Source organism: Colletotrichum acutatum, assembly GCF_030867785.1.
Source record: "Colletotrichum acutatum strain CBS 112980 chromosome Unknown BDZ83scaffold_6, whole genome shotgun sequence".
NCBI classification, from domain to species: Eukaryota; Fungi; Ascomycota; class Sordariomycetes; order Glomerellales; family Glomerellaceae; genus Colletotrichum; species Colletotrichum acutatum.
This window is the reverse complement of record NW_026849000.1, coordinates 26,899-42,024: the sequence shown is the minus strand read 5'-3', so window position 1 is coordinate 42,024 and position 15,126 is coordinate 26,899. Positions and strand designations below refer to the sequence as shown.

Below are 15,126 nucleotides of genomic sequence, written 5' to 3'. Positions count from 1 at the left end.
ACAAAGCATGGAGCTTAATGAACATTCGCGTCAATACCAAGTCCCCTCCCGCAGTGAAGTCTTCGGCTGGCGGCTTCCTGACCCGATTGTGGCGCTGCACGAGCATTAGCCCAGCCGGTTTGCTTCAGGTAATACCGAGTCAACATGATGTGCGGGCGCCAAATCATACAGACGTTTGCCAATGATGTTTGCGAGTGATCGCTTGATTATTGTTTAACACGATGTGCATCATAACGATCGATGATGAAGTTCGTTTCTATATGCGATGATGTTGCATATGTAGGAGGCGTTGACTCGCAACATTTCATAACGAATTGGCTGTCACCATCTCAGCCATACGTCCTGATCTTCTTCAATGAACTGCTGATGCGGATGTGGTAGGCGGGCAGGGGCTTCCGAATGTGGATGTGATGGACAGGGGTCGTGGCCGCGGAGGGTTTCAGCCGCGAATCACCGAGTCTCGATCAGTTCAGCTTGGCTGTCGCTTGTTGGTCGATTCTTTGCTCCAAGAATGCTCCCAATTACAAGATGCATCGCACTGATATGATGTTGTAACTTGGAAGGCCGGAGCCTTTTGATCTTGTTGATCCCTTGAAGGATTGCCGAGTAAAGTAACGTCAATGAGTGCAGTCATTTCCGAGTATGAAAAAAACCAGGCATGATTCTCCTTAGTATCTCATCTGCGGTGCTCTATGCTCTACGCGAACCGCAATGCTGTTGTTTGTTCTTACTCCCAAAATAAAGCAACAAATGTCAAGTCCCATCTTGACAAAATAATTCAAGGCTCACCCTGGAAGCTCATTGAATATAAGAAATGAGCATGATATATGCTTCGTCCAGAAGTCCAAATTTGTACTCATTCAATCAGCACGGTATCGCGAATTTGCCGGTTTCCTCCTCCTCTAGTTCACCTGTATCATTTTCACTGGTGACTTGTACATGCTACCTGGCCATCTGAGCCGTACATGTCCCACCACGTCCGCGCCGTTCTCAGTACTGCGGCTTCAAGAGAGTCCTCAGCACTGGCTGCTGCCAGCCGCTCATGAACGCTCGCAAATTTATCTCTATCGATTTGTCCCAGTACTGGCCGAGATGCTATGGTGCGTAGAAACCACCAGACAGACTCATTACACCACCGGAGAGATTCAGCCAAACTCAAAGTCTCATTGTAAACCAACGAAACCGTCCCTCTGTCGTCCTTTCCCAGCCTATCAATCAAATAAGCTAGGAAAGACCAGCCGGAAATATCTGAATGATGTCTGAAAGACCACTTCTTAACACTCTGAGTCAGTGGCACAAGCACGTCGAGCTCGGAAACGACCAGGAACGTCCTCGTTAGCCACCGAGCATGAGTCCATGCATAATAGTTACGCGGATGCCGCTCTCCAGCCATCATGACAACCGTCTCGACATCCTGTTGCACCACGACTGGAAGTCCGGCATCACGGTATCGCTCCGACAGCCAGCGTCGATGGTTCCACAACGTTGGCGACTTTGTGTGTCGATGCAGTCGGCTGGTGAGCAGACTATCCACAAACCACGTTTCCCGTGCTAGATTCGCCTTCACGGTGTCACCCGCAGAGATCGCGTCGGAGAGAAGACGCTTCCTGGTATTGGCGGCTGTGAGGTGCTCAGGGTCCATCAGAAGCAGAACGCTTGTGGCAGCCATCAGCTGCTCCCGTCCCACGGAAGAATCACTGGCTTTGTGCTTCTGGAGAATCTGTCTGGCGAAGAGAAAGGCCTGGACGATGCGCAGCTTGGGAATCGCAACTGCGTTCTCGTCTCGTAGGAAGTTCTCGTCCGGGCCCATTGGATGGCCCTGGCCTAGAATCTCGATCTCGAGGAGGCCTTCATCTTGCGGCTGCACAAAAAGCCCAGAGACGTCGTTGAAGATTTTTTCATGGTCGCCTTGTTTCAGGGCAGCGATGATATGCTCGTTCAGAGCTCTCGACATTGCTGTATTGGTGGGTTGTTGAACGGGACCGTCTTGGCCTTGAGCATGTCTGTGAGCCTCACCAAAGAACGCTCGAAGAAGTGGTTTAGTGTGTAACGGCAGCTCTCGAGTGAGTAAGTCTAATCACAGGAATGGCCCCCAATTCTAGGTCAAGACGTTAGATTGAGGCCGTTCAGGTCTTGCTCCGATGGAATGTAAACGCAGGAGTTGAAGGTGATTGGTTCTCGCTGCTTGACGAGGCGGCGAGTGGCTTACAGTGGCTAAGGTCCCCGCTAAAGATGCAATTCGCGGGGCAATGACATAGGACCACGTTTTCTCACCCACCCAAGGGCACGATCGAGAGCCCGGTCACACACCTACCTATCGACAACCTTTCAGCCTCGCACATCACAGACATGTGCCGATAGCTACCGGAAACAACCGCTTGCGAGTCTGTGATCTACCAAAGGGTGTCTACCATGCCCTCCCTACTCGTCATCATTCTCGTGCTGGAGGTGTTCTCCCACCTGGTCAACACCGTCGGAGCTGCCGCCATCAATAATCTGGTCAGTCTGCCTTTTACCTCCCTTTGACTCCTCCTCCTCCCGCCTCCGCGCCCAGCCCGGTCACGGAAAGATCGCCGTGTTTGCTAACAGCCTAGCAGCTCTGGACAACTCTCAACTACCTCCCCATCTCGACCGCCAAGGCAGCCGCGCAGCACCGAAAGCTGCAAGCCGACTTCCTCAAGACGCGAAAGGAGCTGAATGCGACCAGCAGCCAGGATGAGTTCGCCAAGTGGGCCAAGCTCCGTCGGACGCACGATAAACAACTGGAGCAGCTAGAGAAGAGCAGTATGTTACACAAGGCTACGATGTGGCTTTCATGTCGGACTATAGAGATCGAATGGCTAACATGTACACCTTGCAAATACGCAGAGCAAGCCCAGGAAGCATCGAAATCAAAGTTCGACACCTACCTCACTGGCTTCCGATGGGCCCTCACCAAAGTCCCTCAATACGGTATCCCCTTTTGGTTCTCCAAGGAGCCCATGTTCTGGTTGCCGTACGGCTGGTTCCCTTACTACGCCGAATGGATCCTCTCGTTCCCCAAGGCCCCGATTGGCAGTGTTAGCATCGCCTCCTGGCAGTTGGCGTGTTCAGGCATGGTCACGCTCCTCACCGAGCTGATTGTCTCCGTCGTGGGACTCGTGTTTGTGACGAAGCAGGGCAAGAAACAGCCGGTCAAGGTTCCTGCGTCGTCGGGTAAGGCGGCGCCCAAGACCGCGGCTGGTTCGTCCGAGACGGAGAAGAAGGAGTTGTGATGCGGCTAGGCGACTGTGCCGACGTACGGAGTACCTTAGGCAAGCACACATAAAATAAAGTGAATGTCTTTGGCTCATATGGTGGTTCCAACATTGTGATACCGGAAGCCTTTGCTTGTCATTGGCATCCTTTTTGAATTTTACAGGGGAATAAAGATCCCAGAGACGACGCAACCAAGCAGGCAGAGGAAAGTTGTGGCACTCTTAGCAAGTCATACAGATGCCACAGCCAGTTCAAAGGCCACGGCTGCATGCATGAGCATAAGAATTACAGAAGAAAACTTTCATGGAATGTATCTCGTCTAAATTTGACGCAAAGTTCTTAATTGCAAGGCTAAGACTTTGTAACACGATCAAGAATAACCCTTGGCAGGGTATTTGGGGTTTGCTCTAGGCGTCATATTGACTTTGGTGACCATTTGAGTCCTTGCGGACGGCCAACAAAGCTTCGAAAGCGCCATCGTCACGTAGAATTGATCTTCTTGTCTTGCAAAAGACAGAGCTGATGGTTAGTCATTTGATAGCAAGTTGGAAGCTCAGGAAATAACGCTGCTGGCAATAGCAGCTCTGTAATCCGAGAAACTGTTGCCATCTGAAGCACTCGAAAGGCAGATGAGCGATTTCCGAAAGGGAAACAACCTGTAATTTCAGGTGTTGCTTGTTTCTCCTCGTAGTATGAGCTTGTTGTGAATGTAGAGGAAAGAAGCACGAAGCGTCGGCTGTGGATATTTCGCAAAAAATATCTGCGAGGAAAGTGCACCGCCACAGCCCACTTCCAGATCGCGCCACACTACGAGGTTGGTAGACAGATCCATTTCCCGGATTAACCACAGGCCGAGGACCGTGCTCAGCCCCATCGTGCATTCGTCCGGGAGGCAACGACATCAACTTGGCAGCTTTGTGTTTAGTATCTGCATCGACAAGCTTGACCAACAACCCCCATCGAACGGTTCGGAGCTCCCGCCATACATCAAAATGGCGCCGGCACAGGATACCATGTTTCGCTCGGCGAACATGAGTATGGTGCAGCTGTACATTTCGAACGAAATCGGTCGCGAGGTTGTCACAGCCCTTGGAGAGCTTGGTCTCCTCCAGTTCCGTGATGTACGTCGCCAACCCCCTTCCCGGATACTATTGAGGTTCAATCAACATCGAAGCTGACCACTCATAATCTATTTAGCTCAACGGAGATGTCAGTGCTTTCCAGCGCACCTTTACTCAGGAGATTCGAAGACTCGACAATGTCGAACGCCAGCTGCGTACGTCATCATTCCCCCAACCGCACATCACGAACCCTTGGGTTGGAATAGACTAACATCGCGGCAGGCTACTTCTACGCTCAGATGGAGAAGGCAGGAATCCCTCTTAGAAAGTTCGATGTCGATGCCGAAAGACTCGCCAACCCGTCGACCTCCGAGATTGACGAGCTCGCCGAGCGAAGCCAGAGCCTCGAACAACGCGTCTTCCAACTTAACGACAGCTACGAGACCTTGAAGAAGCGCGAAGTCGAGCTCACCGAGTGGCGCTGGGTTCTCCGCGAAGCCGGCGGCTTCTTTGACAGAGCCCACGGCAGCGTCGAGGAAATTCGCGCTTCCACTGATAACGATGACGCTCCTCTCCTCCAGGATGTCGAGCAGCACAACTCGGCCCCCGAGGTCGAGCGGTCCTTCTCCGGCATGAACATTGGCTTCGTGGCTGGTGTTATCAATAGGGACCGTGTTGCCTCCTTCGAACGCATCCTCTGGAGAACGCTGCGCGGAAACTTGTACATGAACCAGTCTGAGATCCCCGAGCCGCTCGTCGACCCCACCAACAACGAGGAGATCAACAAGAACGTGTTCGTCATCTTCGCCCACGGCAAGGAGATCTTGGCCAAGATTCGCAAGATCTCCGAGTCCATGGGTGCTGAGGTGTACAACGTGGACGAGAACAGTGACCTTCGTCGTGACCAGATCCACGAGGTCAACGCTCGCCTTAACGACGTTCAGAACGTTCTCCGCAACACTCAGCAGACTCTGAACGCCGAGCTCACCCAGATCTCTCAGGCATTGTCAGCTTGGATGGTCTTGGTCACCAAGGAGAAGGCTGTGTACAACACGCTCAACAACTTCTCGTATGACCGTGCTCGCAGGACTCTCATTGCCGAGGGTTGGTGCCCGACGAACGACCTGCCGCTGATTCGTTCTACGTTGCAAAACGTTACGAACCAAGCTGGACTCTCGGTGCCTTCCATCATCAACGAAATCCGCACCAACAAGACTCCGCCTACGTACATCAAGACGAACAAGTTCACTGAGGCGTTCCAGACCATTGTCAACGCTTACGGTACCCCCACTTACCAAGAGGTTAACCCGGCACTCCCTGTTATTGTTACCTTCCCCTTCCTCTTCGCCGTCATGTTCGGTGACTTTGGTCACGCCGTCATCATGGTCTCTGCCGCCCTCGCCATGATCTACTGGGAAAAGCCTCTCAAGAAGGTCACTTTCGAGTTGTTCGCTATGCTCTACTACGGAAGATACATCGCCTTGGTCATGGGTCTTTTCTCCCTCTTCACCGGTCTTATCTACAACGATGTCTTCTCCAAGTCCTTGACGCTGTTCGACAGTGCCTGGAAGTGGGATGTTCCCGACGACTACAAGCCTCCTCAGACTCTGACTGGTAAGCTCAATGACCACGGTTACCGCTACCCCTTCGGTCTGGACTGGAGATGGCACGAGACAGACAACGACCTTCTCTTCAGCAACAGTTACAAGATGAAGATGAGTATCGTTCTGGGTTGGGCCCACATGACCTACTCCCTCATTTTCGCCTACGTCAACGCCAAGCACTTCAAGAAGCCCGTGGATATCTGGGGTAACTTCGTCCCTGGCATGATCTTCTTCCAGTCCATCTTTGGATACCTCGTCATGTGTATTCTCTACAAGTGGTCCGTCAACTGGAGCGACCCTCAGAACCCCCGCAACCCTCCTGGACTATTGAACATGTTGATCTACATGTTCCTGCAGCCCGGTAAGCTCGAGGAGGGCGCGCAGCTCTACCCCGGACAGGCCACTGTCCAGGTCTTCCTTCTGCTTTTGGCCGTTATCCAAGTCCCGATTCTGTTGTTCCTGAAGCCTTTCTGGCTCCGCTGGGAGCACAACCACGCTCGCGCCAAGGGTTATAGGGGCATTGGAGAGAGCTCTCGCGTTAGTGCTCTCGACGGCGATGATGACGAAGATCACGGACTCAACGGCCGCCCCAGCTTCGAGTCTGATGGTGAAGGCGTTGCTATGATCACGCAGGACCTGCACGGTGATGGCGAGCACGAGGAATTCGAGTTCAGCGAAGTCATGATTCACCAGATTATTCACACTATCGGTAAGGAATACGAACATAAACACTCAAGACGGCAATAAAACTGACGATGCATACAGAATTCTGCTTGAACTGCGTTTCCCACACCGCCTCGTACCTTCGTCTCTGGGCCTTGTCACTTGCCCATCAGCAACTCAGTTCCGTCCTTTGGTCCATGACCCTTGGGCCCGCTCTTGGTTTCTCTGGCATCTTTGGTTCTATCGCTATCGTTGTGGTCTTCTACATGTGGTTCTTCCTTAGTAAGTTGTGATGCTTCCCTTCCTTCTCAACAATTACTAACAGCGCACCCAGCTATTGCCATTTTGGTCATGATGGAGGGTACCAGTGCCATGTTGCACTCCCTTCGTTTGGCCTGGGTCGAGTCCTTCTCCAAGTTCGCAGAGTTTGCTGGTTGGGCATTCCAGCCGTTCTCTTTCACTACAACGTTAGAAGAGTCTGAAGAGCTGAAGGAGTACCTCGGTTAAGAAGCTTCAGCTGGAGGTTTCTTGAGAGTGTGATGTACTGCAATTCTTTTTTCATTGTAACCTTAGTCCATCTGTAACATAGCTCAATGCACTAGAGCATTAAGTATTTAAACGTGCTAGGCTGCCCGCGTGATTGTCGTGAGTGTGATGGTTATACTACATGATGGCGTGTAAAACGCCGTGAAATGAACACCTTGCATCCAACGTGGGAAAAAAAACTCGTAGACCCCTTAACCCCAAAGCGGCGCCGTGACCTCGGCGGCGTGTTCGCAGACACGTCTCACACGGTCAGCAAAAGCCTTGTGACTGCAATCCACCTCCAGATCCTCCAACCAGACGACAGCCTCCATCTTGTCGACCTTGATACGGATACCCGGTACGGGGATGCCGAGCTTAATGAGGCGCTCAATCTCTGCGCGGCGCCGCGCCTCCAGCCTCTTCTCCTGCTCCGCCTCCGCGTCGTCGTCGGACACGTCCATGGACGCGTCGCTAGCGTCGTCGGACTTGATTGCCTTTGTTGTGGCTGCTGCGTCGTCCTCGGGCTGCGGCGGGAGACGGGGCTCGGCGACGGGGTTGACGTTGTCGGCACCGAACTGGGCCTCGAGGAACATGAGGAAGCGTTCGAGGCGTTCTGTGGCTGGGACGTTTGCGTGAGGGTTCTTGAGGAGGGGTTTAGGGGCGTGGTCGTGGTCGTGGCTGTGGGAGGCCGCGGAGCCTGAGTAAAGTTTGTTAGCAAATTGTGAGAGAAACTCTTGGAGACATGGAATCAGAATGATTCAGTAGAATAGGAACATACGTTTTACTGCTGCGGGACTGCTCTCGATGGAGAACAGACACGCCATGACGGCGTCGGCAATACCGTCGTTGAGCATGTTGCCCTCCCACTCGAGCTCGACCTCTCCATCGCTGCGGTACCGCACAGCGACGCAGCCCATGACCAAGTACGCGGCCACGAGGCGGGCGACCTCCTCGTCAGCCGCCTCCTCGCCCATCTCCTGGTCAGCATCATCGCCTTCGCCTTTCTCGACGCCGTTCCCGTTACCGCTGGCGACTGCAGCACCGTCAACGGCCTTGTCGTGAGCCGGGTGACCCTTGCGCATCTCGGGGAGCTCCTCGACGCTGCCAAAGACGCCCTCGAGACCCCAGCGCACGAGGTCGACGCCGGCGGCCGTGAGGCGGAGGCGCTGCTTGCAGGTGATTGTGGTGGTGTTGAGACCGGCATACTCGCGCAGGTCCTCGGGTGCCATGAGGGAGAGCTTGAAGTCGTTTTGGACGAGGACGCCGGTGACAAGCTGCTGCGGCAGGGAGGTGGGGTCGGAGAGGGATGTCGGGGGAGGGATGGTGGCGAGCTTGCCGACGACTTTGGCCGTCTTGTCCTGCTTGAAGGGGATGCGGAGCTCCTCGCAGTTTTTGGGACTAAAGACCTTAACTTTTGCCGTCTTACTTGCGTTGAGGGAGAGGAGTTTGGATTTAAGACGCATCATGTTATGTTGTTCGCCGTGGACGAGGATCTTTTGAAAGTGTTAGTCTCCTTTTTCCTTCTTCGGAGGGTTGGTATGTACGAGAAAGGGAAAGGGGGTTCACTTACTACCACGGGAGCTGCAACTTCCTCGATGAACTCACGGTTCTCCGTGCCATCAACGTGAGCCGCAAAGGAGTACTCGGCAACGCTGCACCGACGGGGGATGAAGACCTTTTCGCTCTCCCCGCCGGGTCCGCGCCGGGCACCAGCCGTCGTCCGGCTCATGACGGCCTGGATCTGGTCGGGCTCCTGCATGATTTGCTTGGCCATGGTGCCCTCGACGCTGTAACCGGTGATGATTACGCCGTTCTTGTCGTTAGGGGCCCACCTCTCGAGGAGTTCTCTACTCACGCCGTTCTGTAGCATACCGGGACTGGCAAGCATGACGCAGCCCCCAACGTCGTCGAAGCGGTCGAGGTTCTTGAGGGAGCGGATGTACTTGAAGTCCCAGGGCCCGCCCTTGCCGGAGCCGTCACCGGATGCTTCGGCCTCGGCCATGCGCTCACGGAAGAGGCGCTTGATGTTGTCGTTCATGGCGCCGACGTAGGTCTGGTAGACGACCATACACTTCCTGGCGAGGTTGCTGGCGTAGTAGATCGGGAACCGTTGGAAGTCTGCGTGCTTGCCCCAGTACTCGTCCAGAATAAGCAGAAGCTCCTGGGCTCTGCCGAGGGCGAAGACTGGCATCAGGACCCTGCCTCCGCGGTTAAGGATGCTGGTGATCGACTTCATCAAGGCCTGCTCGCGCTCCAGTCGGGGTACATGGGAGGCAATGCCATAGGTCGACTCCGTGATGAGGACATCGATCTTGACGCCCTTAGGGACTTCTGCTGAGACCAAATGTCTATCTTGCTCTCGTGAGTAGTCTCCGGTAAAGAAGATTTTGAGACCCGCAATCTCGATGAGGAACATGGCAGCTCCGAGGACATGGCCAGCAGGATAGGGCGTAATGCGGATGGACGAAATGGTGTGTGTGGTGTGGTAATCAATGGCCTCGATTTGAGGGAAAGTGTTAAGATGGTCTGCTTCCGTGTAGACTGGCTGTGACGTTGGGTTGGACGAGGTATTTCCAACACGGACACTGTCTTGAATGAGCCACTTATAAATGGCCTTTGTGGGATGGGTCATAAAGACCCGGCCTCTGAAGTTAGTCTTTGATAAGACGTATGGCAATGAAGCCGCATGATCGACGTGGAAACTGCCACCTATTAGCATGTTCAACGCCAAAGTGTCATACAACACCAAATACTGTAGGGCGACAACGCCAAGAGCTATCACAACGGCGAGAACGACAAGGCAAGGCAGGTGGGAAGAATGAAGTCTTTGTATTGGTTCTGTGTACAAGAATGAAATAGCATAAGAGGCGTAGCAAGAGGCTCCATCAGGTGCAAGAGTCGCCAAAAGGCACTCGCTGTTCCTGAGCCAGGGGCATGATCCCAGGTATTGTTTTCCAAGTTCGTTCACCGCCTTGCCCTGTGATCCAACAGCATATGGGAGGGGGAAGAGGGGGCTTACTGGCTGATTAGGAGTACATCGACCGTACTAAGATCGAAGTCGTCGAAGAAAGGCAGCGCCGCAAGGCCATCGTATGCTGGGTGTTGGCCAGCATCAAGCTGTAGGAACGGTAGTTAGTATCCGCCTGTTGAATGGATGAAGGGAGGTTGTGCTCGTACCATTACTGTCTTGCCCTTGTATTGGATGATGTGACATGACCTGCCGACTTCGTTGCCGCCTCCGAGACAGAGAAACATCAGCTCGTCAGCAGGGTCGACCGGTTCCTCGGAAACGGTGGCGGCCATGGCCGAAGCCTTTCTCTTTGACGCCATAGCTGCAAGGGTCGCAAGTCGCAAATAGTCGATCGGCCTGTAATCGCAAGTATCGCGCCGATTGGTGGCGGTCAATTTCCGATTAGATCATCTGTCGCAATGAAGTCGGCGCGGAATGGGTCGTCGATGAGGCGGTGACGATACTGCCACGGGTTGGAGCAGAGAAGTTAAGTAGCAGTTAACAGGAGGTGGTCAACGGGCGACGCGCAGGGTCACGTAAAAGTTGGCGGCAGCTGTCTGGTCCGCTACCAAGCTCCAACCTAAACGCTTGGACCATGTTGCGCTTAGGCGGGGACAAGGCTGCGCTATCACGTGACTTTAAATGAACGCGGTCCTCAATTCTTTCCGGCGACAGCTCCTGCTTCCATCTACGTGGTACCCCGTCGCTTCGATCATCACCAGACTACCAACACGACTGAGCAATACGCACGCGCGAACGTCACGCTGTCGCAGCAACAATATCCTGCGATTCCGACGCGATCTGGAAGTTTTGTACTTTGGCCGACTAGACCGGCACGTCAGATGGGCAGAGTCGCGTGAGGATTGCTCAGGCTGTCCGGCTTGCTGAGCTTCACCAGAGCGAGCGGCTTCTGACCATTCTCTCGATTCGATCGCATCCTATCTCAACTACTTGTAATAACAGCTGAAAAGATGGCGCAACCCCAGCCTCAGATGCCTCAGAGGGCATTCTCGCCTCCTCAACCTACACCATCTCCTGCTGCGACGCAAGCCGGCTTTGCGCCTCCGCCTAATAAAAGACCGCGACTTTCCCCTGGCGCAACTCCCCAACCCGAGTCGCCGTATTCTACTTCACCCTACGCACCGAGCCCAGGCGCGCCGGTCACTCCTTCCACCGCTGCGACGTCTGCTGCGTCTCCCGTTTATCCAAACGTTCAGCAGCAGCAGCAGCAGCAACAGCAGCAGCAAGCCGCGACGCCAACCTACACGGGACCATACCAACATACAAACGGCAATACCACCCCGGCTCTTGCCCTTCCATCAGCTCCGACTCCCCCACCGCAAGTGTCAACTCCGCAGCCACCGGCGCCGCCCACTCTGCCACAATACACCTCTGCCACTCTGGCTCTCGGCAACACTAATTCACCTAGCACACCCATCATGCAGCAGCCTTCGACTCCCGGCGCGATGGGTCCGCCTTCGAGACCTCCCGATCGACCACAGAAAGAGTACGAATACGACGTGACAGATTCGCTGGCAGGTACAGGCATCGATTTACGAGCTGAGGAGCAGTTCCTGTCCGAATTGTACGTCCCGGAATCAAGAACAGGCTTCGCTCCCTACCCCCAGGGCAATAAGGGGAGCTTCTACGGCGCGGGTCCTGCGAACCAGCCTGCTCAGCCAGCCGGCACCGATACTCAGAACCAGTTGGTAGCACAGGCGGCGGAGAAGGCATGGCAGGAATCTGCAAAGCGTCTGGCTCAGACCCGGACTATGGAGTTGAATAATGCTTTCTTGCAAGTTCCAGTCGTCTATCGCAAAGCAGAGAAGTTTGCCAGAGATCAAGGCCTGATACTCAACCTGGAGACGAAGAATAGCAACCAGCCTATGGGGCGGATGCGTCTGCCTGAAGAGTTTCCTGCGCCTACTGTGACGGTAACCACTAAGAAAGGACCGGACTCGACCATGGTGACAACGACAGGAACTTGGATACCTCAAGAGGCTTTTCTGGTGGATCAGCTGGCACTGCTGTCGCTGGCTACTAAGCAGCGGCTCAGAACGCTCATGGAAGATTCCAACCGAATTGCGAAAAACCGTCAGACTTCGTCGCATGGTGAAGTCCCGGAGGAATGGCAAGTGGCCGCGGCACCACTGAAAAGCGCGCCGGAGACGCAAACAGAGGATGGAACACAGCAGAGTGCGACTGAGAACGGCGCCAGTCCTCGCCCGAGCGCTCAGAAACGTTTGTGTACACGTTATCCGTGCCAATATATCATACTGACACTTATGTAGGCCCTCTTGAAGATGCTACTTCCAGCCAGGCGAGCAAGGTTCAAAAGATCTCTGCTACGAACACCATGAGCCACACAGTCCGCGAAGTGGGCAAGGCTGAAAGAGACTGGGAGGAAAGACGACTACGGAAGCGTAACGCTCGGAAGGATGGAACCGCAGAGGTCGCATCGACGCCATCACGTGCCGGATCCGTTGCACCTGGAACCCCTGGCGGTTCAGCACCTGACTCAGAAAAGGCCATCTCGAAGAAGGAACAGAAGAAACTTGATGCTGTGAAGAAGGCAGAGGCTAGCAGCCATGCAAATCAAAACATCACGAGCAGCATGTTCGTTGGCATGCCCAAGACAGGATCACTCTTCGGAAAGAAGAAAGGCGGCAAGTCATACTCTTGGATGACAGGCGGCAGTGGAGCCAGCACACCGAGACTTGGCACTCCCGGAAAGGCGGGTGCCGCAGCCGCTTCGGGTCCTCCTGCTCCGGCGAACCACGCGCTTACCGTTGAGGGCCGAGCGCGGCTTGGTAATTGGCGAGAGGATAAGGAAAAGGGCAAAGGCATCCAAGTTCGCGACTGGGTGGCAGCCCTGGAGGGTGACGAAATCGAACTGAGGGCCATGCAGGCGGCTTACGATAAGCTGGACACATCGGAGCCCAAATAGAAGAAGGGCAACGAAAAACCAATCCAAAAGTCAAAATCGAAATCACTGTTGTACTTTTATTATTAGCATGGCGTTACGCAGACAGCATGGATAAGGGATCGCGGTCGGTCTGCATAGTAGTATCTTTCAGGGGGGTTCAAAAAATGGGCGGCCAAGCTGGTTAGGCCACGAAGATGCCAAACGACCAAGCCTACATATCCAGGAGAGAAAGGATGAAAGGACTCCTTTGCTCAGTCGCTTGGGAGACGGACAGTGAGAGAAGATCCCCTCAGAGCCTCGTCCTCAAACAGGAGATTTTACTGAGAATCGTCAAATACAAATCGTTTGCCAGTACGTATCGGATATTTCACGGGCTAGCCTTCCCCGAGAGATAGTGAGTGAGAGAATAATGTGAGTAAGCGACCGCTGGCAGCAAGCCCATCACGGTACGCGAGCGATGCATGTCTCGGGGCTCTCTCGGATGGCACACCAGACTCTCATTCGTCGACGTGTACGCAAGCGGCGACCTCACTCGTGAGATTGTATCCGAGCCGTCCGCTGAATCAGCCAGAGCCCAGCGATTCGTTTAGAATCGGTGGAAGGTGTGCCAAAGATTGTGAAGTGTTCCGTAGACTCGTCACGTTCTTCGATGTCGTCACGTCACGGTGATGGGCTATCACATCTTACCGAAGGTGAGATAGGTATTCCATTTCGATGGGATTCTGAATCTGCCTTGCTAACCCCGGAATGTGCCATGCTCCTTAGTAGCCGTTCCCGCTCCAAGAAACTAAATCGACTCGGCGGTGGCGCCGTGGCGGAAAATTCGGCACTACGTGTTTTCCAAATACCTAGTCTTCACTTGCATGCATGGCACCATGGGCGCTTATCATCGTTTTCCTTTGACCGAGATGAAGATGGGGAGGGGGAGGCTGGGAGGCAAAGGCGGTGGACGAACAACGTGGGATGGTTGGCATCAGACATACATAACACTATTTGATTCCAACAGGACTGACAAATACTCTAAGGCTGAAGCTTGAGAGGAACCCCCGGTGAAAAATAATTGATGACTGAAGCTTCTGCATAAGCTTCTTCTACTTGGACCTTCTCTCGTCCACACCCTTGCCCATTGTTTGCATGTTTTGGGCCTATCCGTAAGCTCATGTGGAGACAGGACCGGCAAACATGGGGCGGGGATCGCAATGTCTTGACATCGATGGCGTTCGGTTGGGGCTGCCGCTAAGACGAACGTAGAACGAGTTGAGACTTGGGCTGGGGGCTGTTCTTCTTCTTTCGCTCTCTCTTTCTTCCACACTCATCAAGTTTTCTCTGCCGTGTGTCTGCGTGTAATAGCTCCGCTCCAACAACTCAATTGAGATCGGCGGCAAACATGATTGGGGGGCAATCAGAGACTTTTGAATGCAGGTCTCTTTTGGACCTTGCCAACTTGCCTCTAATGCCCCTTTCGGAAACGGTGCATGGGGCCTAGCGGTGAGCCGGACTGGGCTCCGGCCCATGGGATGCATCAACTCCGTTACCCCGGCGTAGGATGAGCAACGTTTTGGTGGAGCGAAAAGGAAGAAGAGCATCCCAAGAGGGTACCGTACCTTACACATCACAACCCACGCGCTATCCAATGCTTTCTTGCCTTAGCTCGGCACACCGAGCTAGCCCCGGAAGCTCCCAAGAAAGACTGGAAAGATCGAGGGGATCTCGCGCGAACTCGCTTCGCTAGGTAAGCCTTACTTAGCCAAAGTTGGCTTTGCTTGGGCGGCTATGCGTGCTCTGAACGCCACCATTATTTTATGCGAGTTGCGGCCCGCTAGTGAAGTTCTAGACGGCGTGAATTACAATTACTTTGCTGACATCATGGGCTGCAGGTGCCAGGTGGATGGAAATGGTGCTGGTCATGGTTGAAGCTACTTGGCTGGGTGGATGGGCATGCGGGCGAGAGCAAATGAGGATTTTCCACTCGTACAATTCGCAAGCCCCCCATTGCGGATGGAGTTATGCCCGGAACGATGTTGGTAGTTGACTGGGTGTGTCGGTTTGCCAGTGTATAAGTATAACAGCCTGGCTTGGTCCATATCACCTTTGCTGTTA

General features: G+C 54.0%; 6 protein-coding genes across 6 annotated transcripts; 3 read left to right on the top strand and 3 right to left on the bottom strand.

The window, feature by feature from the left end:
* Positions 1–524: 524 nt before the first annotated feature.
* On the bottom strand, positions 525–2,157 carry BDZ83DRAFT_601193 (uncharacterized protein). The gene has a single exon (XM_060507081.1). It carries the CDS (start codon positions 1,952–1,954, stop codon positions 923–925), a length of 1,032 nt encoding a protein of 343 aa, XP_060370502.1. The 5' UTR covers positions 1,955–2,157; the 3' UTR covers positions 525–922.
* A 255-nt stretch (positions 2,158–2,412) lies between these two features.
* On the top strand, positions 2,413–3,254 carry BDZ83DRAFT_747237 (CHD5 domain-containing protein; the record flags this gene model as incomplete). Its single annotated transcript, XM_060513404.1, has 3 exons — positions 2,413–2,499; positions 2,598–2,784; positions 2,869–3,254. The coding sequence occupies 3 exons, from the start codon at positions 2,413–2,415 to the stop codon at positions 3,252–3,254; spliced, it is 660 nt and encodes a 219-aa protein (XP_060370501.1).
* Positions 3,255–4,161: 907 nt separating this feature from the next.
* BDZ83DRAFT_601186 (V-type proton ATPase subunit A) lies at positions 4,162–7,178 on the top strand. Its single transcript, XM_060507080.1, has 5 exons — positions 4,162–4,358; positions 4,435–4,513; positions 4,581–6,611; positions 6,668–6,847; positions 6,900–7,178. Exons 1-5 carry the CDS (start codon positions 4,230–4,232, stop codon positions 7,070–7,072), a joined length of 2,592 nt encoding a protein of 863 aa, XP_060370500.1. The 5' UTR covers positions 4,162–4,229; the 3' UTR covers positions 7,073–7,178.
* On the bottom strand, positions 7,179–10,648 carry BDZ83DRAFT_601183 (endoribonuclease YSH1). The gene is made up of 5 exons (XM_060507079.1): positions 10,268–10,648; positions 10,110–10,207; positions 8,661–9,792; positions 7,869–8,583; positions 7,179–7,787 (listed from the first exon to the last, which is right to left on the bottom strand). The coding sequence occupies exons 1-5, from the start codon at positions 10,418–10,420 to the stop codon at positions 7,303–7,305; spliced, it is 2,583 nt and encodes an 860-aa protein (XP_060370499.1). The 5' UTR covers positions 10,421–10,648; the 3' UTR covers positions 7,179–7,302.
* A 918-nt stretch (positions 10,649–11,566) lies between these two features.
* On the top strand, positions 11,567–13,047 carry BDZ83DRAFT_566587 (uncharacterized protein; the record flags this gene model as incomplete). Its single annotated transcript, XM_060503862.1, has 2 exons — positions 11,567–12,341; positions 12,392–13,047. The coding sequence occupies 2 exons, from the start codon at positions 11,567–11,569 to the stop codon at positions 13,045–13,047; spliced, it is 1,431 nt and encodes a 476-aa protein (XP_060370498.1).
* A 1,053-nt stretch (positions 13,048–14,100) lies between these two features.
* BDZ83DRAFT_372303 (uncharacterized protein) lies at positions 14,101–14,929 on the bottom strand. The gene has a single exon (XM_060502645.1). It carries the CDS (start codon positions 14,637–14,639, stop codon positions 14,184–14,186), a length of 456 nt encoding a protein of 151 aa, XP_060370497.1. The 5' UTR covers positions 14,640–14,929; the 3' UTR covers positions 14,101–14,183.
* Positions 14,930–15,126: the final 197 nt, after the last annotated feature.